This window comes from Chanodichthys erythropterus, chromosome 13, assembly GCF_024489055.1.
Source record: "Chanodichthys erythropterus isolate Z2021 chromosome 13, ASM2448905v1, whole genome shotgun sequence".
Classification (NCBI taxonomy): domain Eukaryota; kingdom Metazoa; phylum Chordata; class Actinopteri; order Cypriniformes; family Xenocyprididae; genus Chanodichthys; species Chanodichthys erythropterus.
Window position 1 is genome coordinate 29,532,673 of NC_090233.1, and position 27,970 is coordinate 29,560,642.

The 27,970-nt window shown below is 38.1% G+C and overlaps 1 protein-coding gene across 2 annotated transcripts; it reads left to right on the top strand.

Moving 5' to 3' along the window:
* Positions 1-69: 69 nt before the first annotated feature.
* On the top strand, positions 70-27,924 carry p2rx1 (purinergic receptor P2X, ligand-gated ion channel, 1). 2 transcript variants are annotated; one of them, XM_067407565.1, is made up of 13 exons: positions 70-389; positions 3,276-3,420; positions 8,016-8,087; positions 9,705-9,771; positions 20,483-20,570; positions 21,612-21,692; positions 22,080-22,221; positions 25,060-25,205; positions 25,537-25,627; positions 25,711-25,776; positions 26,427-26,522; positions 27,169-27,213; positions 27,331-27,924. In XM_067407565.1, the coding sequence occupies exons 1-13, from the start codon at positions 253-255 to the stop codon at positions 27,334-27,336; spliced, it is 1,182 nt and encodes a 393-aa protein (XP_067263666.1). In that variant the 5' UTR covers positions 70-252; the 3' UTR covers positions 27,337-27,924. The 2 variants fall into 2 exon arrangements, with proteins under 2 accessions (XP_067263666.1, XP_067263667.1); XM_067407566.1 differs by having other exon boundaries at positions 9,705-9,759.
* Positions 27,925-27,970: the final 46 nt, after the last annotated feature.

The following is a 27,970-nucleotide window of genomic DNA, read 5'->3' on the forward strand; positions in this document are numbered from 1 at the left end:
CTGTACATGAATTTGTATTACAGCCACAGGAGGAGGGGGTATGAAGACAAGGCAGTGTGGGCGGTTTACAAGAAATGTTTGGTTTAGAAGAGTAAAAGAAAGAAAGAGTGAGACACAGATAAAGCTGAGGGGAGGAAGGAAGTCAGAGATCAGAACTCTATACACATTGTTTTCCAGGACATTTCAAGAATACTGTGAAGACAGAGAGGAGGATTTATCACATCTGTTTACCCTTTCCTTTCAATTAGAAAAATGAAATCCATAATAAAGAGATCTTTTTCAGACTTCTTCTTTGAATACGAAACTCCACGGCAGGTTCTGGTCAAGGACAGAAGAATTGCAGTTGTGTGCAGAATCATCCAGCTGGGCGTTTTATCCTACATCATTGGGTAAGAGATTTCTTGTATTCTTTAAAAAACTGAAAAAGAAAAGCAGAGGGAAACCAGCATGACTGACAAAACAGAACATGCTTCAACAAGAGTAAAATATGTGCAGAATGTAAACAAACTAATGGCTCCAGCCTTGTATTAAATTGCACAATTAAGTGCAGTCATGATGTACCATTTAGCATAATGCATTGCTTAGTCTAACCAGCAGTACACCATAAAACTGTTATTGTTTCAAAACAGACAGAAGAACATTAGAATAAGCTGAGATTTATTTTGTGAGCTTGATTTGCTTATAACTGTTTCCACATGCTTTTCATTGTGTCTGATTTAGCTCAGTTCAGCTTAGTTCCAGTCATAGAGCTAACAGCTTGCCCTCAGTATGTATTAGATAACTGGTGTCTGTGTAAAAGACAGGCTACACTCATGCGATACTGATGATATGAGCGTCACTTACAGACGTTTATAAAAGCAAACATTTGTTTGAGCGGTAAAATGTCATGCTAATGGGGGGGAAAAAACAGACGTTGATACTGTAGATGTTAACAAACACTGAGTATTTCCTCTTAAGTAATTCAAACCTGTACTGTGCAGTGACTGAGCTCCGGTATAGGCTATCATTTGTGTGCTAGGGGTTTTTCAGCGCCTTTAAGATGCCACGGACCCCCAAATATGATCATCCTCATGTGAGGGACCCACTTAATAAACTTTAAAAGGCATCCATCTTTTATAGACACTACATTTATACACTGAAAAATGTATATTATAAATCTAAAAATAGTTACATTACTAAAACATTTTCTACTCATTGTAGTACTGTACTGTTATTTCATTTCAATCTAAATTTTAATTATTTATATTACTGAGAATTTTATTTATTTATTTTAATTTAATCTATTTATTAATTTAATAACTATTTTAATAACTATTTCACACTATTCATTCATTCACACGTTTACAGTTTTTCTCTAGATTTTGCCTGGACTCCAATAAGAATGCCCCTGCTCTAAGCAATACAATTTGCTTTTATAACCAAATAATTGTTGAATAAGTGTGTTCAAATAAATTATTATTGTATAAAGCCATTGGAGCAATAACTCATTAACTCAATAACTATTGTTTACCGTACGTAATGTTTCTTATTTTTCAATTATTTTGATGCAGTGGTTGTAAAACTCAATAAGTACTCAAAACATTTAAGTAAATAACTCAAAGATTATTTTAGTACAACTTAAAAAATTGGTGGTAATTACAATTTAATTTAAATATTGAATAAACTAACACCTAATCTTTACAGTTAAATGTTAGTTAGCAACAGCACTACATGCTAACAGCATGCGCTAATGTAACCATCAAAGAGACTATCACTATTTACCTGCATCAACATGTTTCACAGCCCAGACATTACCACAGGCAATACACTTCACCACAATAGTAAAACTATAAAACTTGTTGCATCGAAGATTTAATTGCAGCATACTTAATATTTATAAGTTAGTGCCTATAGTACTGTTCGGGTTTACAGAGTACATCTACATTGTAAAAAGTGGCAGTTTGCAATTATTAGGCTACTTTAAAGAGCAATTTCTAGCTTATTTTACTGTATCAAAATACAGTGTGACTATACAATAAACCTCCTTTAATGTCAGTGATCATAGAACAAATTAAAAGTTGTGCTGCTCTCTCATCCCTCTCTGTTACTCCCTTTAGTTTATCAGTGAACATCAGCAGACCACCCTTTATGAATCAAATGAAGTTCCAGTCCAAAGCACAGCAGGCTGACAGAAGTATTTGTTTTGGAATTCAAAGTTAAACAAAACTGAAACACTAGAAACCTGCATATCGTCTTTCAATAACTGGTGTTTGTGTGGCTTAAAGTGTAGGGGGCTTCTGTTATCTGTCACGTGGAAGTTGTTTGTCTTTGACAGGTAATCTGAATAAAACAAACGGATCAAGTCGATGAACACTGTGCAATAGCATCAGTTTTGACAGTTGGGTCTGTCTGGAGCAATATGCCATTGCATCTTTACGTCAGATGAGATGATAAAGCAGCAAGTCACGCTTTAAAGGGAAGAATACCGTTTGCCATGTTTTGTTAGAGGGCATGAGGCCAAAATCTTATTGCTTCACTTTTATGACACAAGATGGCTCAACTATGTGTGAACACATGGACACATTCTGAAACGCAAACTATAAGACAGCCTTATGTTATATAAAAGTTTTCCAACTGCTGGGCAAGTTTAAAAGAGCATATCATGAGGATACAGTATATACTTTATACCCAAATAAAATAATGCAGTTATAAATATATTTTGTACTGCTACTATCAAACAGTAAACAATAAAAAAGTCTACTGGGGAGTTATTAGGATCAAATTAAATTCAAAAAGTGAAACCCAGCTTTGTCACGCAGTGTCATCTGCTGTTGACTGACATCACTGTGGACAGAAGTTCAATATTGACAAACTGTGTGTTGTAAGAATTCATGGACAGAAAGAAAGAATGGCTTTTCAGAATCAGAATCAAATAAAATGTTTCAAAAATGAATTAAGATAAATATAAATGTAAAATATTTTCTATATTGTCAGCAAGAAGAATGTATTAGTCCATAATCTACTAAATGTACTCCTTTGTGTAATCCTTTATCAATATGTAACAAGGTGGTATTTTATGGCTTCATGAAACCTCATTGGATAACAAATAGTAAAAAACTTTTCAGGCTACTGAATGAAACCATATGGACTATAATTATCATTTTGAAATACAATACCTCTAATTTATGGTTTAAGGAAAACACAAAAAAAAAAAACTGTGAATTAAATTTGTAATCTTCATACTGTAGCTTGTAGCAGATCAGTAATGCTCATGGATTGTTCATTGCTTTTGTTAGGTGGGTGTTTATGTATGAGAAAGGCTACCAGACAGTGGATACTGCCATAAGCTCCGTCTTCACCAAGATGAAGGGAGTGTCCTTCACAAACATCAGTGGAAAGGAGAGGATATGGGATGTAGCTGATTATGTTTTTCCTGAACAGGTGGGTTGTGTCATTGAGTTTTGACCTCAAGAAGTACATCTTTTTTCAGTACATGCATTTGAATGCAGATATAGGCTACTCACTGGGTAATTGCCCATCCAGCAAAAAGCTGGAATTGGTGTCATTATGGCTGTGGATTGAGCGAAATCATAGATAAAAGTACTCTTAGTGTGCAAACATTTGCAGTCACGCTGCTTCAGGTTACTCTCACTCAAAGTGCTAACATCGTCAAGGCAAGTAAACATCTAAATTGTGACTCACTATTTGGAAAGGAAACCATCAATCAGACAAACGCATCAAATAATATGACACCGTAGTTGATCATAAAGATATTTGTTTTAAATAAATATCTGAAAATGCCTTCCAAAATTTACTTTATGCTAACAGCTAGCAGCATTTACAGAATGTAAAATTATTTCACAGAAATCATTCGGTGCAATAAGAAACAGACCAACTGTTGACAGAAAAGTAAACACGTCATCACTCAGCAATTAAAGGAGTGGCTCCAGGAGCTTCTTGATAACAAATATCATCCTTTATGCCCTTTATGTGTGTATGCACACACACACACACACACACACACACATTATATATATATATATATATATATATATATATATATATATATATATATATATATATATATATATATATATATATATATACATACATACATACATACAGCTCTGGAAAAAATTATGAGACCACCCCAAGTTCAGAAATCAATGTAAAGTGGTCTCTTAATTTTTTCCAGAGCTGTATACAGTGGGTACGGAAAGTCAGACCACCTTAAATTTTTCACTCTTTGTTATATTGCAGCCATTTGCTAAAATCATTTAAGTTCATTTTTTTTCCTCATTAATGTACACACAGCACCCCATATTGACAGAAAAACACAGAATTGTTGACATTTTTGCAGATTTATTAAAAAAGAAAAACTGAAATATCACATGGTCCTAAGTATTCAGACCCTTTGCTGTGACACTCATATATTTAATTCAGGTGATGTCCATTTCTTCTGATCATCCTTGAGATGGTTCTACACCTTCATTTGAGTCCAGCTGTGTTTGATTATACTGATTGGACTTGATTAGGAAAGCCACATACCTGTCCATATAAGACCTTACAGCTCACAGTGCATGTCAGAACAAATGAGAATCATGAGGTCAAAATAACTGCCTGAAGAGCTCAGAGACAGAATTGTGGCAAGGCACAGATTTGGCCAAGGTTACAAAACAATTTCTGCTGCACTTAATGTTCCTAAGAGCACAGTGGCCTCCATAGTCGTTAAATGGAAGATGTTTGGGACGACCGGCAGAGTGGCCCGACGGAAGCCTCTCCTCAGTGCAAGACACATGAAAGTCCACATGGAGTCTGATGTCTGATGAGACCAAGATAGAACTTTTTGGCCTTAATTCTAAGCGGTATGTGTGGAGAAAATCAGGTACTGCTCATCACCTGTCCAATACAGTCCCAACAGTGAAGCATGGTGGTGGCAGCATCATGCTGTGGGGGTGTTTTTCAGCTGCAGGAACAGAACGACTGGTTGCAATCGAGGGTAAGATGAATGCGGCCAAGTAAAGGGATATCCTGGATGAAAACCTTCTCCAGAGTGCTCAGGACCTCAGACTGGGCCGAAGGTTTACTTTCCAACAAGACCATGACCCAGAGCACACAGCTAAAATAACGAAGGAGTGGCTTCACAACAACTCCGTGACTGTTCTTGAATGGCCCAGCCAGAGCCCTGACTTAAACCAAATTGAGCATCTCTGGAGAGACCTAAAAATGGCTGTCCACCAACATTTACCATCCAACCTGACAGAACTGGAGAGGATTGTTGCATCTGTCCCAAAAAGACTCATGGCTGTATTAGATCAAAAGGGTGCTTCTACTAAATACTGAGCAAAGGGTCTGAATACTTAAGACCATGTGATATTTCAGTTTTTCTTTTTTAATAAATCTGCAAAAATGTCAACAATTCTGTGTTTTTCTGTCAATATGGGGTGCTGTGTGTACAATAATGAGGGAAAAAAAATGAACTTAAATGATTTTAGCAAATGGCTGCAATATAACAAAGAATGAAAAGTTTAAGGGGTTCTGAACTGTGTATATATAATATATATATATATACAGTCGTGCTCAAAATTATTCATACCCTTGGTAAATATGACCCAAGAAGGCTGTGAAAATAAATCTGCATTGTTAATACTTTTGATCTTTTATTTAAATAATTTACAAAAATCCAACCTTTCACTGGAGAATAATAATTTTAAATGGGGGGAAAATCTCATTATGAGAGAAATGTTTTTCTCTAATACACACTGCTCACAATTAATCATACCCTTTTATTCAAAACTTTTTGCAACCTCCGTTTCCCAAGATAACAGCTCTGAGTCTTCACCTATAATGCCTGATGAGTTTGGAGAACACCTGACATATACCTGACAGAGAGACCATTCCTTCATACAGAATCTCTCCAGATCCTTCAGATTCCAGCTCCATGTTGGTGCTTCTTCTCTTCAGGCATCATGGATTCTATCAAATACGAACAGATAAAAAATCAAAACCTGACTGTCCCTGTTAGAAGTCATATAATGGGTTTTGATTGGTTCTTCCATCAGGACTATGATCCAAAACAAACATCAAAAAATGGGTCACTGAACACAAAGCCAAGCTTCTGCCATGGCCATCCCGCAGTCCCCTGACCTGAAACCTAATAAAAATGAGTGGAGTGAACTGAAGAGAAGAAGCACCAACATGGAGCTGGAATCTGAAGGATCTGGAGAGATTCTGCATGAAGTAATGGTCTCTGATCTCTTGTCAGGTGTTCTCCAAACTCATCAGGCATTATAGAAGAAGAGTCAGAGCAGTTATCTTGGGAAAAGGAGGTTGCAAAATGTATTGAATAAAAGGATATGATTAACTGTGAGCAGTGTGTATTAGAGAAACACACTCACACACACACACACACACACACACACACACACACACACACACACACACACACACACATATATATATATATATATATATATATATATATAGATATAGGCTAGATTCTAAGATTTCAATAAATTACATTCAAAATATATTAAAATAGAAAGCAGTTATCTTAAATTGTAATAATGTTTCATTATTTAACATATTATTACATTAATATTTTTTACTGTATTTATTTGCTGTACCAACCCAAAACATATTCTATAAGTGTATTTTATACATTCTGAATAATTGTCACTAGACCATTTGAATTCAGAAAATCATATAAAAAATATATATTCACTGCATAATGATAATGCTACCTGACAGTGGTCAGAGTAAGACAGGAAGGCACTGTTGGTAATAATTACAAGTTGCTAGTCACACTATAAGCTAAAAGTGCTAACAGAGCAGAGGGTTTTTTTTAGTGGTTTGTAGACCGGTAGACCCTTTTACAGCCCACGTGATCAAATAGTTGCGCGCGCATTTTGGCAACGGAAGTGGTGTTGTTGCCTATTGATTTTAACGTGTTAGCAACTCTGGAAGTTTTTCAGGGCTCTCAAGTGTAACGCACTGAGCGTGACAGTCATTTCGGTCTTTTGTCACGCACTCCCGCCACACATTGTATTTCTCACGCAGAAAAACTATTTTTCATATATTTAATATGCAGCTGCGCCGGGCAGGAATCAAGCGCGTCTCCCCTGGAGTAGCCTGCCATTTATCAGCCAATCAATAAAAGAAAGATGCTACACAGTAGCCAATCAGAAAATAGCACTATTGTATCTGGGTAAGATTTAACGCAACAACCAATGAAAAAAAAGCATATCCTGGAATTGTTCGCCATCATCCTCGTTCACCCACAGAGGAAAACACTGGAGCTCTGAGCATCACTTTGAGCACAGAATAAGTCATGATCTCTCTTATTTTAATGTTACAACAAATTAAACATCTCTCTCTCCAAATAGGCTTAATAATTTTATTAGCACTAAATAAATTATAGTGTATTACATCGTCGATGTTATTGGTCACTTTAAAAATCATGTCATGTTGTTGGATATTTGTCATTCTTGCCTGTCTTTAAAACTTGAGAGCCCTGGTTTATGTATATATATCTTGCCACTGTATTTGGCCATTTGCTAACGTCTTATCCACTCAACTACACGGATCTGATAGCCGGATACCATTTGATAAAGTCAACTTTTTAAAATAACTTTATCTGTCTGTGTTGCTTAATCCGCTCGCGAAGCTGTAGATATATATCACTTTCGGAGTTGCTAACACGTTAGAACCTATGGGGAACAACACCACTTCCGTTGCCAAAATGCGCGCGCATACGTTGCAACGTCATCATTGTGTACAAACAGTAAAAGGGTCTATAGGTTTAGTTTTTGGTTTCAAAAAAAGGACTTTCATCATGTCACAAAGGGGTGTCAAAAACAGTAGCCTTAAGTCATGCATGCTTGAAGTCAACTTCAAACACTCCATTTCTTAGGCAACCACTGCATTACCAAATACAGTGAGAAAGGATGTAAATTCAATGTGGCACTCTGGCTCTGTTCTCTAACCCATCACATGCCGGTTTGAGTTTAGCAAGTCATTTCTGTTCTGTTTTCTAGGGTGACTCGTCTTTTGTTGTGATGACGAACTACATTTCTACTGAGGGACAGAAACAGGGCAAATGTCCTGAGGTAGGTAAAAACATGTTTCTCTCCCTTTCTCATCTTTATTATCTTTCATTGTTTGACTCATAGATGTTTGTGATTTTTTTCTCCGATTAATATTTCTATATGAGTCATTTCATGTCCGTCTTCAACCCCTCCCCTCCCCCTAAAACTTATCTGGTCTTTATTTCAGTGCAGATTTCATTTAGTGAGCATGGATACCTGCATTTAAATGAATACATTTTTTTTGCTGCATTCAAAATTCACTTGTACATTCAAAAATCTGTGCATGTACGTACATGCTGGTTCAGTTTGAAGGGGCGTGATGTTTCTGTAAGTGATCATTCCTCATTTACATTTATTTCTTTGCCTCATTAAACTCATGGCAGTTGTTGGGTCATGAAATGCCTGATGAAGCATGAATTCAGCTTGCTTGTTTGATGACGCATACCATGCAGTTAGGGTTGCAACTGGGCCTGTTCATACAAAATCTTCCCACATCTTCCATTCGGAATGCAGTTTGTCCCATATTTTAGCATCACCTGAAATACACTTGAAACCACTGTATAGTTATTGCGGTAACACTTTAATACATTAACTAATGAACCTTATTGTAAAGAACGTGAACTAACCATAAGCAATACATTTGTTACTGTATTTAATAATCTTTGTTAATGTTAGTTATTGAAAATACAGTTATTCATTGTTTGTTCATATTAGTTCACTGTGCATTAACTAATGTTAACAAGATTTTAATGATGTATTAGTAAATGTTGAAATTAACATTAACAAAGATTAATAAATGCTGTATACATGCAGTTCATTATTAGTTCATGTTAACAAATGTAGTTAACTAATGTTAACTAATGAACCTTATTGTAAAGTATTACCGTTATGGCTTTTGGATCAGTTAAACGCACTCATGTCAACTTGCAGATCTGGTCATTCTGTTCATCAGAAATTTAAATACTGCAAATTTTTCATATTTTTCAGTAGATTTATTGCATTGCTCATTAAAATGTATAAAATAAAAAACAGTTAAAGTCTGTACATCTTATGTACAGGTACAATTATAGTGTTTTTCTAAGGTAGAAGCCAAATCAATATGCATGAGATGGTGTGTGACACTTGATATTAAAATTGATTTATTTTTTTACAGAAGAATTAATTAAGTGATGTGCATCTCTAATGCAATTTAGCACTTAATCCAGTCTTTAATACATGAGGCGTAGACTTTTTGTGTGTGTGTGTTGTTGATTGAAATGAAGTATTTCTCCTGCTGGACTTGGCAAACACACATATAAGCTGTGTTTGATGATTTGATCTGTTTGTACTTTCCAGCTAAGTTGTTTTATACATTGGTAGACATCCTGTCTATTCATTCATTCATTCATTTTCATGCTCTCGGTTTACTTCAGTCTTATTTGTCTTTCACTTGAATCTCTATTTGACTTTATTGCCCTACATGCAAAGCATTGCTTAAACAAATGAGTCTCAAGAATTAGGTTTTGTGGTTATTCTGCCCCTTCTGTACATCCTGTCTCATTTGGATCTCACATTTGCATATTTTCAAGCAAGCAAATTTGGGCTTAATTAGACAATAATAGATATTAAAGTGCATTTCCCATCTTGCGTGTGTTTCAGCCAGATGGGAAGAAGTGCACCTCGGATGCAGACTGTGATGAGGGCAAATACAAACGTACGGGAAATGGTAAAGATTTAACCATTACTTGTTCTGACAGAAGGCACCAGCGCAGCAGACTAACTTCAAATCACTAACAGCAGCCAGGGGACAGGAGATCTCTTATTGAGTGTCTTCTCATGGGCATTGTATAATCCCTTTGACCTTGACTGGTAACTAAATCAGCAAAGCAGTGGTCTAAGATATGTACTGCGAAATTCAAATAAATCATGGGGTAAGAAAATGGGTGCACTTGCACGTAAGCATTTGGTGTCAGTTCCACTCAGAAATGCTGGGGGCCTAATGAACTCTCGCTCTTCTAACTGACAAACCTGCACATCAGCCATGCTGTCGTCTCCGTAAGTCACTAACATTCATGACAAACATGCTTTGCTCCCTTGCTTTTTTCCTTTTGCTCACTGTCGTCTGTAATTCCCAGAGTTCCACAGGGCTCTAAAACAGATTCAGTTCACAAGAAGTTCCTTTATAACTTTGCCAAGTTTAATTTAATAATTACTAGCAGCAGCAACATGTTTGAGATACAAAGAAAACTGAATTAAAGGAATAGAAAGAAAACATTCTCGTTAGCCAAATTCTACCTTATCATTTACAACAGGAGCTACCCAAACATAAATAAATTAAACTCATGTTAAAATGAATCTTGTGGCTTTTTTGATATCATTATGATTGGCAAAAAGCTGATTTGTAAAAAATTGCAATCAAACGCACATTATTGACTGATCCTGAGGGCTGTTTCATAAAACAAGATTAGAAAACAAGCCAGGCTTATTTTACTTAGTCAGACTTATTGTCAGCAAATTCTGTTTCATAAAACAAACTTAAATTAGTTCAAACTCAGTTACTCTGGCAACTTATGCTGGGAAACTAGCCTGGTCCGGGGCAGGCTAACTGTCAGGCTAAGCTGAGCTCCTCTAACACTGACCAATAGGAATGCAATGATATCACAGCTGACTCTCTCAAATACAATTATTTGACTTTAATAACTATATTATATATATATATATATATATATAAAACATATAGCCTACACACATTTACTAAATAGTGCTAAATAAAATAAAATGGTGTAAGTTTAAGGCTTTTTTTTATTAAAAGGTATGATGAACCAAACCGTTTAAAGAGAAGTAATTTCTTAAAAATTAAGTGTTATATAGCCCACTGAATCATTCTCAGATACTGACAACAATGGAAGCACTTGGGAGAGAACTGTCAGGAGACTTATTTCTTAGCAGAAAAGAGGACAGTGGAACAAGAGGATTGATTACCAAATCATTGTTTTAAGTGTGACAATATAGCAAAAGTAACACAGAAATTAAAAGTCAATAGACCTGTGACAAGGCCCCTGAAAAAATCAGGCCTTCATTTTTAAGCTTTCATTAAGTGATGAGTGATTTTTTTGCTAGACAAAGAGCAGGAGAAATATATAACAATATAGTGAATTCAGGTTGATTGGGACAATTTTTGCTATTGCAATGATGGAAAATGTGTCCCAATCAACCTGAATTATATTATGTTTTATATATATATATATATATATATATATATATATATGTATATATGTGTGTGTGTGTGTTTGTGTGCGTGTATGTGTAACCTACAGGTTTTCTTTTCTTACTGGCTAAATGTTTTGTGCCCAATATTTTTATTAGATTGTTTTAAAATATATGAATACATTTCTCTCTGGTTTTGTTTGGCAGCTGTAGTATCTTTTATGGTTATTAGAAGAGCAGAAATTAAAATCACAAAATTAAAAGTTAAAATAAATATGCACAGACTAAACTTTAATTGGTAAGATGAATCTAAACTCAGTTGGCCCAAAGTATATGGATTTACCCCATTACAATAGTCAATTTACAGTTACTATTATACAAAAATACACTTACTTTTAGGTTTAAAATTGTACATAAGACACATTTAATGTCCAACATCAAATATTTTAGTGAAATGTAGCCTATATTTTAGAATTATTGCGCTTCTAGTGGATTCCGTGTGTTTAGCGCGCTCGTTCACTGTGAAGTTTAGCAGCAAAATGGAAATATTTGCATGACTTTCTAACATTTACAGATGGAGAATAAACTTGTGTAAAGTAAGTTATGCACTGAGGAAAACACCATGTCTCAAACGCATGTAATAGCACAAAATGTATGCCCTTTTCTGTGGTGGATCGATTTGATTCATGATCAACCTCTAGGGCTGCTTAAAAAAACCGTGCACGCGAAATTATCTTGACTAGGTGAACCTGGATCGAATTAGCGGGACTGCGTGAACTTCAATTAGCCTACCTTTTATGAAACCGTTTTAGCCCCAACTCATTTGTTAGGTTAATTCAAGTCAGGTTTTGGAGTTTAATCCTCGCTTTTCTTAGCATCTTTTATGAAACAGCCCTCTGATCTCTATGTGGGTCACAAATACTCAAATATTGACTAAGTTTCACATGCAGCATAGCAGAATGATTTACTCCAGGAATACAGGCATAAGTAAACAGCACTATCTCACATGACTTTCAGTCATGGCACAAACTTACAACTAACCTCACCATACAACACATGCTATTGTAATAATTATTTTGGGCTCTTTCTCCCTTTTTAACACTGGGTCACGTGGTCAGTATCAATCTAGACCACTCTGCTGCCACCACCTTTATTTAACCCGGTTAGGTCCGGGATAATCAGGAGTCTGAACAACCACAACACCAATATTACCAATAAAGTACCTTTTTTTTTTATTAACACATTAATTGCTTAAAACTTTGGCTTTAGGCTGAGACGCATTAAACAGCAGTATAAAACCCCAATACACACTGCAAAACCCAATTCATCACTTCAATTCATAAGATACCAGTTATTAGTGCCAATATCACTCCAATTCAACACATGTGTTCTATAAGACAATAAATATGAATGTCACACGTGCACTGCTGCGGTCTCTGTCAGGCATCAATAAACACATATTTACCCTCCCCATCCCACATAAACAAACCCACCCCAAAAACACAGGAAAATTATTACATACAACAATAAAACCACACTTCCCTCGTCCGGTGGCCGTCGAGACCCCCCCGTCACTCCTGAAGCAATGTCCGTTCGTCCGTCGAATTAATGTAGATCCATTCAGCGTCACTAGCACAAACCGGCGTCCCGGTGTGCAGATACACAGTCTCTGATCACAAACAGCTCACAATGCATTCATCCAAGTTTGCCCTCGGTCACATAGCGTTCATCCTGCGCAGGATTCAAAACGAAAATCAGGCCTCTTCCTCAATTCCATCTGCTCCTTAAATCAAGTCTGTCCATTTTCTCTGCTCCAGGTGATTCATATCAATCAATCAGCATACCGCTCATCCTCACCAAACACTTTGTCACACTATCCCCCCCCCAAGAAAGAGAAGCTTGTCCTCAAGCCCCCTACAGTACATAGTCCTGTGTCCAACCAGGCAGCCTCCGCATCCGTGTTGGCCTAAATTCTCTAATTCTCTGAGGCTGGGGCATACCTCCAGCCCCTTTCAAGACACTCCCAGAACCGCCAAAAGTCACTGATGCAGGAACGTCCGCAGCAACTGAAACTAGTCCGTCATCCACCGAAATTGTTGGTCCTGAAAAACTCTCGGATACAATCTCTGAGCCCGGAACACCAGCCACTGCTGGCATCATATCTGCTGAGGTTGTTAAACCAGAAGGGGGGACTGTAACTACAACTGGAGCATATTCCATGTCGGCAGCAGTTATTGTCTCTGGAGCCAGCAAAGGAGCAGATTCAATCTCTGCCAATGGTAATAAAGCACCATGTGTTTCAGACACTCGAGGAACAAGTCCATTTACAGGGGCTATATCCAAAGCCCCTGGAACAGTCATGGTGGCCATTGTTAATGAGGGAGCAAAAATCTCACCCAAGGTGAGTTCTTGCACAGGCGACTGATGAGCAACTCCTGAAGGCATTATCGGTGGAGGGGGTCTCTCCGGTCCACCGCCTTGAAGAACAGGTACACCTGTCAAAGAGGAAGAAACATGAGGCTTGAGTCTATTAAAATGAATAATCATTTCCACTCCCTTTTCCTGATCCAAGAGCTTATACAATACTTCTGAAACCCTCTCCATGACCACATATGGACCTTTATACCGTCTTTGTAATTTAGGACACACACCCCTTTTTCTAGCTTTATCTCTGACCCAAACTTTCTCCCCCATATGATAACACTGATGGTTTACCTTGAAATCAAAATATTTTTTTTGCGTTTCAGATGCTTTCATTTGATGTCCTCTAACTGCCCCCACCACAGTTGAAAGGCTCTCTGCCAATCTTGAAACATACTCACTAGGGGTCTGAAACCTTTCTTGAGCACCCACATCAAACATCACATCAACAGGAAGAACTATTTCCCGCCCAAACAATATTCGATAGGGTGTAAACCCTGTACTAGACTGCACTACTTCTGTATGCCATCATAACATACGGTAAGAGGGTGTCCCAATTCTGTTGATTTTTATCTACAAAGAGAGACAACATAGAGAGAAGTGTTTGATTAAAACGCTCAATTAGTCCATCGGACTGAGGTCGATATGGTGAAGTTCTTGTCTTATGCATATTAAGCAATCTACACACTTCTTTAAAAAGGCATGACTCAAAATTTCTTCCTTGATCTGTATGGATACTCCGCGCTGCCCCATATCTACATACCCACTCTTCTACCAAACATTTGGCTACTGTTTGAGCTTCTTGATTCGGTAATGGAAACGCCTCCATCCATTTAGAAAAGTAATCCCCAATTACCAAAATGTACTTGTTTCTATGACTCGTTTCTGGTAGGGGACCTACAATATCCAATGCTATTCGTTCATAGGGGTAAGAAGCAACAGAACTCACCAAGGGGGCACAAGGGGCCTGTCCAACTGATTTACGTGAAGCACAATCAACACACTCTTTACACCATCTTTCAGTGTCCTTATACCATCCCGGCCAATAAAAGCGATCTCTCACTTTCCCTTGCAACTTCTGTACCCCCAAATGACCACCAGTGGGAATATTATGCAACATCCCCAAGATTATTGGCACCATTGACTTGGGAAGGACCACCTGTACTCTACCTGACCCACTCTTCCCTTCTGAGGGAACCCGCACTAACCGCCCATCCTGTACTTTAAGCTGATCCCACACCGTAGCATATTTCTTGAGGGAAGGGTAATTTTGTATGTTTTCTAACCGCCCTTCAGGACACCCTTTCACCTGCAACAACAATTTCAATTCCAAATCCTCTCGTTGAGCTTGTTTCAATTCTTCCTCCCCTCCCAATGGGATATCCACAACCCCTTCCTCCCCTACCGGATTTCTTTGATCACTACCACACGCACAAACCATTTTAACCCCTACATCACCAACTGGCCCATCTACTCCTAACTCCCTAATGGGGCTACTCAATCCCTCACCTACAGCCAACACAGGAATTCGTGAAAGGGCATCTGCATTGCCATGTTGCCGCCCTGGCCGATGCACAATTTTATACTGAAAGTTAGCCAATTGTTCCACCCACCTTGCCAACTGTCCCTCTAATCCTTGAAAATTATGAAGCCATCTTAACGAGTTATGATCTGTCCTTAAAACAAATTCCCTTCCCAAGAGGTAATGCTTAAAATAATTCACAAAAGTAACCATGCTGAGCAATTCCTTCTTAGTAGTGGCATATCTGCGCTCAGCCTTGGAAAGGGCACGGCTTGCATAAGCCACCACCCTTTCCAATCCCCCTACCTCTTGTGAAAGAACTGCGCCAATCCCAAAATCACTAGCATCAGTGTCCAAAATAAAAACTTTTTTTGGGTCAGGATATGCTAATATAGGGGCTGAAATAAGATGGGTTTTTAACTCCACAAAAGCCCTTTGACACGCTTCATCCCATTTAAACCTTTTTCCTTTTTCTGTCAACTGATGTAAAGGCCGGGCTATTTCTGCAAACCCCCGCACAAACCTGCGGTAGTAAGAAGCCAACCCCAAAAAGCTCCTCACTTCTGTTTGATTAATAGGCACAGGCCAAGCCCTCACAGATTCTACCTTCCCTGGGTCGGCCTTAACTCCCTCAGCTGAGATGACATGTCCTAGATACTGAACTTCTGTGGAGAATAAATTACACTTTGATGGCTTAACTTTCAAGTTAGCTGTCTTCAATTTACTCAAAACCTCCCCTAACCTACTCAAATGCTCCCCAAAAGTACGGCCAAAGACAATAATATCGTCAAGATAGACCAAACATGTGGTCCACTGCAGATCAGCCAGGACTAAGTCCATTAGCCTTTGAAAGGTACTTGGACCATTAGTAAGGCCAAAAGCTAAAACGTTAAATTCAAATAGCCCTTGTCTGGTAATAAATGCAGTCTTGGCTTTATCCTTAGGTGCTACCTCTACCTGCCAATATCCACTTGCTAAATCAAGGGTACTAAACCATTTTGCATTGGCCAGACTATCCAAGGCGTCATCAATTCGCGGGAGGGGGTATGCGTCCCTGCGAGTGACATCGTTCAATTTCCGATAATCAACGCAAAAACGCAAACCCCCATCCCTTTTCCGTACCGGAACTATAGGCACTGCCCACGGGCTACAAGAAGGTTGAATAATACCTCGATCTTGCATATGTTTAAGGTTATCAGCCACTTCTTGCTGCAGGTGAAGCGGAACCCTTCGGGGAGCCATCTTAATAGGCCGTGCATCCCCCGTATCAATCTCATGGAGGGTCAAGTGAGTCCTTCCCAAGTCAGCATCACTCACGCTAAACACACTCAAATTCTGACTAAAGAGTTGTCTAATAGCCTGAAGCTGCCCCGGTTCAAATTCCCTATTATTTAGACCTAATTCCCCAATCAAATCTTCTAACAACCACGGCTTATCCCTACACTTCCCCAACTCTTCACCACCCACTTCTACATCTGTAACCAGGGTTCCCAACGCCATCCCTTGTTTCAGTATGAGTGGATCATCTGCTACATTAATAACTCTCACTGGCAGCCTCCCATTATCTACCTTACACACAATTCTAGCAACCAATGCATCTCCCATAGTTAAAGTGCCTGGCTCCAACATTCCCTCTACACTTGGCGGCCCTCCTTCTACTACCCCTGTAATGATTACCTCACTCCTAGGGGGGAGGGTAACATCCCCTGAGACAGTCACTGATAGCATCTTACTTACATCATGGACAAAATATAATGGTAATTTCTTCCCCATAATGCTACACTGCCTACTCCCCAGATCAATAACCGCTTTAAATTTTTGTAAAAAATCAGTACCCAACAAAATTTCTTGTGTCATAATATTGGCAACTAAAAAATCTACAATCAAAACAAGATTATCAAATTGGCATGTTGCCTGCCACCTCCCTAAAATTTCCATCTGACTCCCATCCGCCACTGCTACTCGACCCTCATAATCTAATAACTCCGCCCCACCCCCCGTGGCCTCCTGCCAAAAATTCTTAGATACAATGGAAACCTGTGCACCTGTATCAACAAGAAGGTTACAGTCAACTCCCCCCACCTTTACTTTTAAATACACCCCCATCCCACTCCCCTCACTGGGCACTGCGGATCTAAGGCCTGACATTGGGAGGGGGGCTGGCATTTGGCCTTCTGAACCAGCCCCCTCTAGTTTCCCTGTACATATGGACAATCTCTCCTCAGGTGTCTATTACAGCCACACTCCCAACACACCCTTTCGGCCGTTTTATCCACATTTGCCCCTGCCCTACTCAAGTTCTTCCCCTCCATTGCCCTACTGTCCACTCCTCTCTGTGCCACCTGCATATTTTGCACAGTAACCTGTAGAGCTTTAACTTCCTGCCTTAAACCCTCTACAACCTCTAATAAGGCATGAAATTGGGGATCAGGGGAAGAACCAGCTGTCAAACCCCGGACTCTGGCATCTACAGGGGAAGAGTTTTGTTCTAATTCTCTTATGAGCTTAAGTTCAGCAGCTACATTAATAGCTTCCTCTAAAGTCTTTAATTTCGCTGTTCGAAGTTGAACACGCAAGTCAGTACGACCAATGTTTGTTATAAACTGATCTTTTGCTAAAAGATCTTGCGTAGCAAAATCTACAGAAGGGTAGGCCTTACCCACTAAACGCCTCAAAGCATTGCCAAATTCTCTGGCTGTTTCACTAGGGAAACGCTTACGTGATGTAAAGTTTACACGATTCCATTCATCACTATCACAAGGTTGTAAACATTTGGTCATAGCTGCTTTTAAACTTTGATAGTTAGCTTTATCATTTGGGGTCAGTCCACTATATATATCTCTTGCCTTGCCTGATAACAATAAGGACATAAACTTCAGTTTGAATGTTTCATCCCAACCATTCACTTCAGCTGCCATCTCAAACTGTTCAGACCAGTCAGCCCATTCCCGGCCTGCCCCTGTAAAAGTTTCTGGCATAAAAACAGGGCGCTGAAACTGGCCAGTTTGAGAAGGCATTGTCATTTGAAATGTGTTACTAGATACGGGTGTTGGTTCATCAGACTCCATGATTCAACAATAAAATAAGAGAAAAAAACAAAAACAAAAAAAAAACAAAACAAAAAAAAAAAAAAAAAAAGGGAAAAGAAAATCCCACCGCTGCCACCAGTGTAATAATTATTTTGGGCTCTTTCTCCCTTTTTAACACTGGGTCACGTGGTCAGTATCAATCTAGACCACTCTGCTGCCACCACCTTTATTTAACCCGGTTAGGTCCGGGATAATCAGGAGTCTGAACAACCACAACACCAATATTACCAATAAAGTACCTTTTTTTTTTATTAACACATTAATTGCTTAAAACTTTGGCTTTAGGCTGAGACGCATTAAACAGCAGTATAAAACCCCAATACACACTGCAAAACCCAATTCATCACTTCAATTCATAAGATACCAGTTATTAGTGCCAATATCACTCCAATTCAACACATGTGTTCTATAAGACAATAAATATGAATGTCACACGTGCACTGCTGCGGTCTCTGTCAGGCATCAATAAACACATATTTACCCTCCCCATCCCACATAAACAAACCCACCCCAAAAACACAGGAAAATTATTACATACAACAATAAAACCACACTTCCCTCGTCCGGTGGCCGTCGAGACCCCCCCGTCACTCCTGAAGCAATGTCCGTTCGTCCGTCGAATTAATGTAGATCCATTCAGCGTCACTAGCACAAACCGGCGTCCCGGTGTGCAGATACACAGTCTCTGATCACAAACAGCTCACAATGCATTCATCCAAGTTTGCCCTCGGTCACATAGCGTTCATCCTGCGCAGGATTCAAAACGAAAATCAGGCCTCTTCCCTCAATTCCATCTGCTCCTTAAATCAAGTCTGTCCATTTTCTCTGCTCCAGGTGATTCATATCAATCAATCAGCATACCGCTCATCCTCACCAAACACTTTGTCACACTATTAATCCTGTCACATACAGACTCTTGAGAACTCGGCCCCGTTTACACTAATGCGTTTTTGTTTTAAAACGCATACGTTTTGCTACGGTTATGCCTGTCGTTTACACTACCCCGGCATTTTCGAACCTCGAAAACTGAAACTTTCGAAAGCGCCGCAGACCCCGTTTTAGTTTGAAAACGCCGGGGGTTGCATTTCGGACCTAAACGGAGACTTTTGTAAACGATGGCGCGGCGGCCCACGTTCGCTCTGCGTATCCTTGACGACTTTGCAAACAATAACATGGAGACTGAACCGCAATCTTTGCTGGCTTTGTTGTAATTTTTAGCAGGCTTTAGGCTTTGTACGCGCATGCCCAAAGTGCTTGAACAGTCATGTGACATGCGTTTTCGGCCGCTGTGGAAGATCGTTTTAATTTAAAAATGCCGTTTTAAAACAAAAACGCAGTACTGTAAACGGGGTCTCAGGGTCCATTTGACTGTTTATGCCATGCTTTGGACTGCATTTTATTTCATGGTAATTGTATCATTATGTATTTGATGTGTAGTCTATTTGATGTTATGTGTAGCCTATTTAATCATTGGCACAAGGTTTGTCAATGCTATGCTACCACCAAAGCAAGTTCAGTGTTTGAATGCAAATGTTCCTGGCAATGTATTAAGAGTCAGACTGAAATTACAAACATATGACCAACTGCAATCTGATGAAAGCATTCCTTAATAGCTGGACTGATGGAATCGTCTGCATGCTCATTAATTCGGAGAAAAGTTAATTTAGTAACATCAAAGTCATGGCTGCCCCTCGGTGAAATCTCACGGTTACTTACTAACAGGAATAGATGTGTATTACCCACACATGTATCTTATTTTTTAATTTTATCTGCTACCCAATATTGTGGCAACATATAACTTTAAGTCTATCTATCTATCTATCTATCTATCTATCTATCTATCTATCTATCTATCTATCTATCTATCTATCTATCTATCTATCTATCTATCAGTCTGTCTGTCTGTCTGTCTGTCTGTCTGTCTGTCTGTCTGTCTGTCTGTCTGTCTGTCTGTCTGTCTGTCTGTCTGTCTGTCTGTCTGTCTGTCTGTCTGTCTGTCTGTCTGTCTGTCTGTCTTATTCAATTAGAAAACTACAAAATCGAAGCAAGGGAAATCAGACATGATTCAATGATATACTCTGTCATCCCTCTTTGGAGCATGTGCTTATGTTTTGATCAAGCTCTTGATTCAGTCTGTTCTGATCCACTCCAAACCTCAAATACTTCCCCTTCCCTTATGACATTATGGTCTCTCTCAGGGCAAATGACGGGCAAGTGTGACACTAACACCAGTACTTGTGAAATCTACTCCTGGTGTCCTGTTGAAGAAGACGGTAACATACCAAAGTATGGATGCTTATTTTATTGTTGGAGTTGAATAACTGGATCAATCAAATTGGGGTGTCAAACAGTATCTTGAAATAATCAATGTGGCACGACTTTGACAGAACTGGACTTCAGTTATTGTCCGTTTTTTCTTAAAGATGCAGTAAGTGATTTTTGAAAAACGCTGTTGAAAGTGGATCGGACCAAGCACCACAACAAACTTGTAGCCAAACAGCAGTAGGGGGCATAGAGCAACAGGGAGATTTGAAGAAAGACTGCAGAAAGATAGATGTCTGAGAGACATTACAAAAGAGAAAAGGCCAGAAATATCACTGGAAAAAGAAATGTTATGATAGGGCAAGAGCTTTAGGACCCGTGTTAATATTAGAAAAGCTTTCCAGAGTAAGAAGGCCTGAAAACGAATGCCAAGGTTGTGATGTTTTTGCTCTAGACATGAGTAACATTGGTTTTGAGTGGGTGCTGTTTATGTACTTTATGTTCATTTTTTGTTCTTACTTGTCGTTCGTTTGTCGTCTTCGCTTTATTTTTCATGAAGCTTTATTTTGCTGTGCTTCTGCTATGATAAAAGAGACATCCACTCTTGTATTGCATGTTTGTGCATTTTTGGAGCAGAGCAATGAAGGGAGGGATGTGTTGTTTGGGTTGATTTCAAATATCAACAGTGTTAAACAATCATTATTAGGAATCGCTTACTGCACCTTTAAATGTGGCATCTTTTCAGTTAAAAGCCCACCAAAAAAGGTTTGGTTGCCCATAGGCCAGCAATATGTTATAGTTTGACTAAAATGTTTGTTACCGTTTATTAAACAGCAATTCTGTTTAATAAACGGTATTAAACAATTCTGATTAAACAATTCTGTCACTTCTGTATGGCTTGAACTTCATGTAGACATCTTGGGAACAAGGGAATCAAACTACATGCCACAGTTGTCTTAAACATAAATGTATGTTACCTGGAGCATGTGACAAATTGTATTTAAAATTGTTTTGAATCAGCCCACAGTCTGATCCATTTAACTTTGTTTTGTCCCTCTTATATAGCCCTCCAGTCCTGCGGACAGCAGAAAACTACACACTGTTCATCAAAAACTCTATTACTTTTCGCCAGTTTAATGTAGTAAGGTAAATGCTTTCTTTTCCAAACTTTTAATGTTCTTTGTGGTATATTGGTGACTCCTAACAAATCAATTCAAACTGTATATCTTATATGAAAACAAAAAGTCAACTTTAAATTAGAAAAAAAAATATTTTGAAAGTGCCTTTCTTATAAACCAATTGTCTTTAACAGGAGGTTCAAAGGAGACACTGTGGGAAGCCTTCATTTATTGTTTAACATCAAATTAAATTTTGTGAATTTGCAATGAGCAACATAAAAAAAAAAAAAATGTTTGTACAGTACATGCGTCAATATGGTCCTTTACACATTGAAGGCAAAGCTTTAAATGCAACACACTGTTTTATGTATAAGTTTTGTCAACGTTCTCCTCACATTTTTCTTTCTTTCTCTAGGAGTAACTTGGTGGAGAGTGTAAACCTGAGTTACATGAGTACGTGTTTGTATCACAGCCAGACTGATCCACTGTGTCCTATCTTCAGACTAGGAGACATTGTTGAGCGCTCCGGGTTCAATTTCTCTGAGATAGCTTATAAGGTAGGTTTTTGTCATCGATGATTATAAATACACACACTCACACACACGTTTATTTTTGTGAATTGTGGGGACATTCCATAGGCGTAATGGTTTTTATATTGTGCAAACCGTATTTTCTATCGCCACACTACCTCTACACCTAAACCTACCCATCAAAGATACCTGTCTGCATTTAAAAAAAAAAAAGTACAGTTTAGTATGTTTTTTAAGCCATTTGGATCACAAGGGCACAGGAAGTGTCCTCATAAACCATGTTTACATTGTAATACCCATGTCATTATACTTGACACATTATACTTGTGTCCTCATAAACAATATTCCCTCTAAGCTGCACGCGTGCGCGGCTGCGCACTTCTGAAGCTGCGGCCGCACAGAAAAAATAATTGCTGCGCAGAGAACAGACATGAAAATCATGTGTGGGGAAATCCATTTGATTGTAGTAGTTTAAATGAGAAACAATTGCAACCGCTATAGAGTTATTGTCGCTATAGAGTTAGAACCGGTGAATGCGGTTTACAGGTTTCATACCCTGCGTTCCATTCGGAAGGGCTCATCCCTATGCCCTAATCCCTTCAAAGGGTTTACCCTCCGGAGTGAGAGCTTCGAAGGGATGAAGGGTGTAGGGGTCAAAAAAACTTTTTTTTTTTTTTTTTTTTTTTTGGAACGCACTTCAGCGTCATCTTAACGAGACAATCAAAGAGGAGATTGTGCAAGCTGCACCCTTTGTTTAACGTTAGTTTATTTATTTATTTTTAGGTTTATCGCACCATTTATATTGTCTATGTATTTTAAACATTTGAATGGACTGATAAAGAGAGCTGTAAAGTATTTTTGTTGAAGTACAATGTCGTTTTGACCATAATAATGTACCAAATATAATCGTATAAATATTACAGCAGTATAGAAAAATACTATACACACATTTATAGGTAAAATCGAACTCCTAACCTCCTGTACCCATTCTGTGACGTCAAACAGCTTCTTTGTGCAAAGGATCATGGGGGCCCGAAGTGTCCATCAGTTGTACCCTTCGAAATTCTTCATTCCGAAGGGCCCTTTGAAATGGCCAGTTTTGAGCACTTCGGTTTGGAGTGACCTGGGAGCGACCCTTCAATATGGCGGCCATGATTATTTTCACTCCGAAGTGCCCTTCGGAGGACGATATATCCCGTTTGGAACACACCGATAGAAAGAGAACGATTGGGCGCGTGTGAGCGGGTGCGGGCCTGAGCCAAATCAGTCGCGGTAAGACATTAATAATAATAATAAACATGAATACTGTAATGTTTGCGGACTAAATACATCAATACGAGAGGCAACGCAAAACGAAAAGTAATATGAAATAAAACGCCATGTTTTAATGAAAAGTGGTGGAAATAACGGATGATGGGCACAGAATGCTAACAAAACTCTGCGACATTTACAATCACACCCACCACAGGTGTAGCTTGCAAACTCAAAATACTTCATATACCTCAGTTTAAATAGATTATTGTGTGTGGTGGTGCTGTGGGTTTCAGGGATGTTTAGATAACTATAAGATCAGATCTGTTTAAATGCTTCAGTTTGTTTTCACTTTATAATATATTAAAACAAATGGAAGCATTTAAACTTATATAATACTGTATATCAGTTTAAATACTTAAATATTATATTATATTTTATTACATTAATGTAAGCCTAATAAAAAATTGATCTCACAAGGGGATTGTTTTGGGCACCTTGCCACGAAAAATCTCGAAACCTCCTAGTATATAAAATCTGGGAAATTCATAAGCAATAAACATGTAATTTTGATGGTTTAACACTGTCTGATGCTAATAATTGACTGTATAAAAACACATTATGGTTGTTCCAAACCATCATTGTAACTGCTCATATTATATTATTAGAAAGAATTGCAGGAGGACAGAAATTATTTTTTAATAGAATTTCTTGGTAAATACTGGTACAGTTAATACAGCAATGTGAAAAATCTCAAGTAACCTAAAATGTGCTTAATTTATTGACCGAACTGCTTATTTTCAAACATATTATTTAATATATCACTAAGTTACATCAAGGGTCAAATAAAATAGAAACAGCGCATTCAAGTTAAATGTTACAGTTGCATGATAAAACTTTTTTTTGTGTGTTTACACGTTCATTGTAAAGGTCTGATATATAGTATGTTTTTGCTCAGGTGGCCAAAATGTGCGCTCAACAGAGAAAAGTTTTGCTCAGCGAGAAAAAAAATTAGAGGGAACATTGCTCATAAACCATGTATAGAAGAACACACACACATGAACAAACCCTCTCTTAGTAACACTGGTGCTTTACACAAACAATAAAGGCCAACTCACACTGCACCGACGTCCAACAAGGACAATTACCAGATTCGTTCAGCAAAAATAACACCAACAGACACCGTCAGGGTTAATAATACACAGATCCAACAAAACTTGACAAAGTGACTGTTGCTTGTTGGTGTCTGTCAGTGCAGTGTGAATTAGTCTTAAAGTCTGTGCTCAACAAAACTTGAGGAGGCTTTCACAATTTGTTCTATAATTATTATTTTAGGTCATGCAATGCATCTTTACATCTAGCAATTGCAACTTTTCACTGTTTCTTTATATGTCATATAATGACTATTCTAAAAACATGTAGGAAATTCCCAAGGAACCAATGGCTTGAAAAAGCTAATTTCCTCCAGCTACAAATACATCTATTTAAAACACACCCAACATTCAGTTATTATAACATTATTTATTAAAGGTTTACACAAGTATTATTGTTGTATAACTGGAAAAGACAGATGAAGATGATAATCCTCATGATATTTCCTGTGTGATGTGTTAGGGTGGTGCAATAGGAGTCCTCATTGACTGGGACTGCAATCTGGACCTGAATATTAGACACTGCAAACCAAAGTATGAATTCTATGGTCTTTACGGAACAGGGAAAAACGACAAAGAGGAGAAACCATCATTGGGATACAATTTTAGGTGGGTTAGAAAGTTTATCCCCTTATGAAAACAACAAACCTTTTGGAAACAGATGTGTAAAAGAGACAAACATGGCTATATAATGAAATATTTTAGAATTTTCACTGCATACTCAAAGATTATTGGCTAATGTTCATGTTCCCTTAAAAGTAAAATTAGAGCTAAACTGAGAAAAGGTCAAACCTGCTGTACTGTGTTATTCCTAAGTCTGTGAACTTCGATGAGATCTCTGAAAAAAAGGAATAAAAATGGTTTTGAAGAACTTTATTAATATCTTATCAAAGCCTGGATTCACTACTTGCAAAATGACCTGTGCTACTGACTCTTTCAGATATGCTAAATATTACATGGAGGATAAAGTGGAGAAGAGAACACTAATGAAGGTGTATGGTGTACGGATAGACATCATTGTTCATGGACTGGTAAGCATATTTTACTTATGGATCATTTACAAAGAAATTACGGCACATGTACATTTCAATTTGTCTTTCACTTTTTCTCGCAGGCAGGAAAATTTGATATCATCCCAACGCTGACGGCCATAGGTTCAGGAGTAGGAATCTTTGGAGTAGTAAGTGGTGTACTTGTTCTGCAGCAACAATAACAGCAGCAGTGTAGCAGATCTATTCCACCAAGACCAAACATATCAACATTTTCATATCCATGACCATGTCAAACTCTCTGAGAGTTGTCATGACAGAAAAGCTTTGTGTTCTACTGTCCATGTAAAAAGATGCATTAATGTGAAACTATTTTACACAGTTCTATGAAATACTTGATTCTGATTAGTCCACTTTGGTACTCTGTGGCCAAATAATTTTGTAAATAAATAAATCCACTACCCTTCAAAACTTTAGGGTTGGTAAGGTTTTTTTTTTTTATTCTTTTAAAAGAAAAGGTCTCTTATCGTCAACAAGGTTGCATTTATTTGATCAAAAATCAGTAGTGAAATATTACAATTTAAAGCAACTGTTTTCTATTTGAATATATTTTGTGATGGCAAAGCTACATTTTCAGCATCATTACTCCATGTTATCAGTGTTGAAAACAATGCTGCTTAATATTTTTATGGAAATGTTTTTTTTTTCAGGATTGTTTGATGAAAAGAAAAGTACAGCAATTGTTTGAAACAGAAATCTCTTGTAACATTATACAATCAATGCCAACAACAACTATATGTTCACTGAAGTGAATTAATATTTGTTCTATTTTTTTTTTAAGGCCACCGTTGTGTGTGATTTGCTCCTTCTATATTTACTTCCAAAGAGAGATTTCTATAAAAGCATGAAATTCAAGCATACAGAAGTCCAGGAAGAGGTGAGTGTTGACTTTTGAATGAATAAACAGTATCCTGGATTTGTGATTGCTGGTGTGTAGTAACTTTATACAGATAGTATATTAGTTGCTGGTTACTTATGCTAGTTCACTAGATGGCAGCAGAGACACAAAGTTAGATGACATGCTAGAAAACTGTTACTTGAGCGGATGCAGATGCAGTGCTGTTTCCAAACATTTACATCAAGCTACATTCCCCTAGCGTCATTATGGAAACATCCAGGATACGCATAATTCAAATGTACTCATATGGTATACAAAGCACGCCTCACTTGAACTTAATGGAATCTGTGTGTGTGTGTGTGTGTGTGTGTGTATGGGGGGGGGGAGGAAAAGTACAACTACACATGCGTCAGCAGATATCTTACTTTTGATCAGTATGCACGTGGGCAGTTAGCGAAACTACTGCATTCAAGTCCATGCAACACCACGGCTTCCTGTAGATATCTTTGCAGTGATAGTTACCGTAGCAACGCAGCAATTGTCCAAACTTGTCTGTTATGGAGAAAAAGTGAGGGCACATCTTAACCAGCAGGACTCCCACTCTAGCAGCTCTTTGAGAAAGAAAAACATTGTGGTTGATAAGAGCAGGGGAAATAATCTCAGATATACATTTTCCCATCCACAGAATCCAACCTTGCCCCCGTCAGAGAAAGAAAGAGAGATACAGGAGGTAACATACCATTTAAATCATTCAACCACAGGTCCCTGTAGAATTATAGCGTGTCTCCATAAACAACTTTTCAATTTTATTTGTGGTCAGAGTAATTCAGATTTTTGCTGTACACAGGAGTGAAGTCAGACGGCTGCCATGACGACTACTGCACTGAAAAAACACCTTAAGACGGTCCGAAGGAACTGTCAAACATCACTTTTCTTTTCTAAATGACTTTCTATCCCAAACTACTGAAAACATATTAAATTATTGTTTTAAGACAGCTAATCTCCACTGGGTGTGTTAATAGAGAGGCTCAGGGCTGTAAAGAAACAATTTTATGAGGTGTTTACAGGGTGTACAGAGTTTTTTACAGAAATTTTATTTTTGGATATATTTTTTTTCTGGATATGTCACCCAAATATTGTACAAATCTAGATACTGTATCTCCTATTTTACTATTAGGTGTTTTGTACAGGTTTTTATTCTTCTTGTAGCAAGTCCAACTGTGATGCAAACTGTGACCCTCTGATTTTTGTGTGAAATAACACTTAGATGGTCAATGAATCATCTGAGGCTTAAAGGGTTAGTTCACCCAGAAAATAAATTATGTCGCTCATGTCATTCCACACCCGTAAGACCTTTGTTTATCTTCGGAACACAAATTAAGATAGTTTTGATGAAATCCGATGGCTCAGTTAAGCCTGCATCACTAGCAATAACACTCCCTTTTTCAGTGCCCAGAAAGCTACTAAAAACATATTTATAAAAGTTC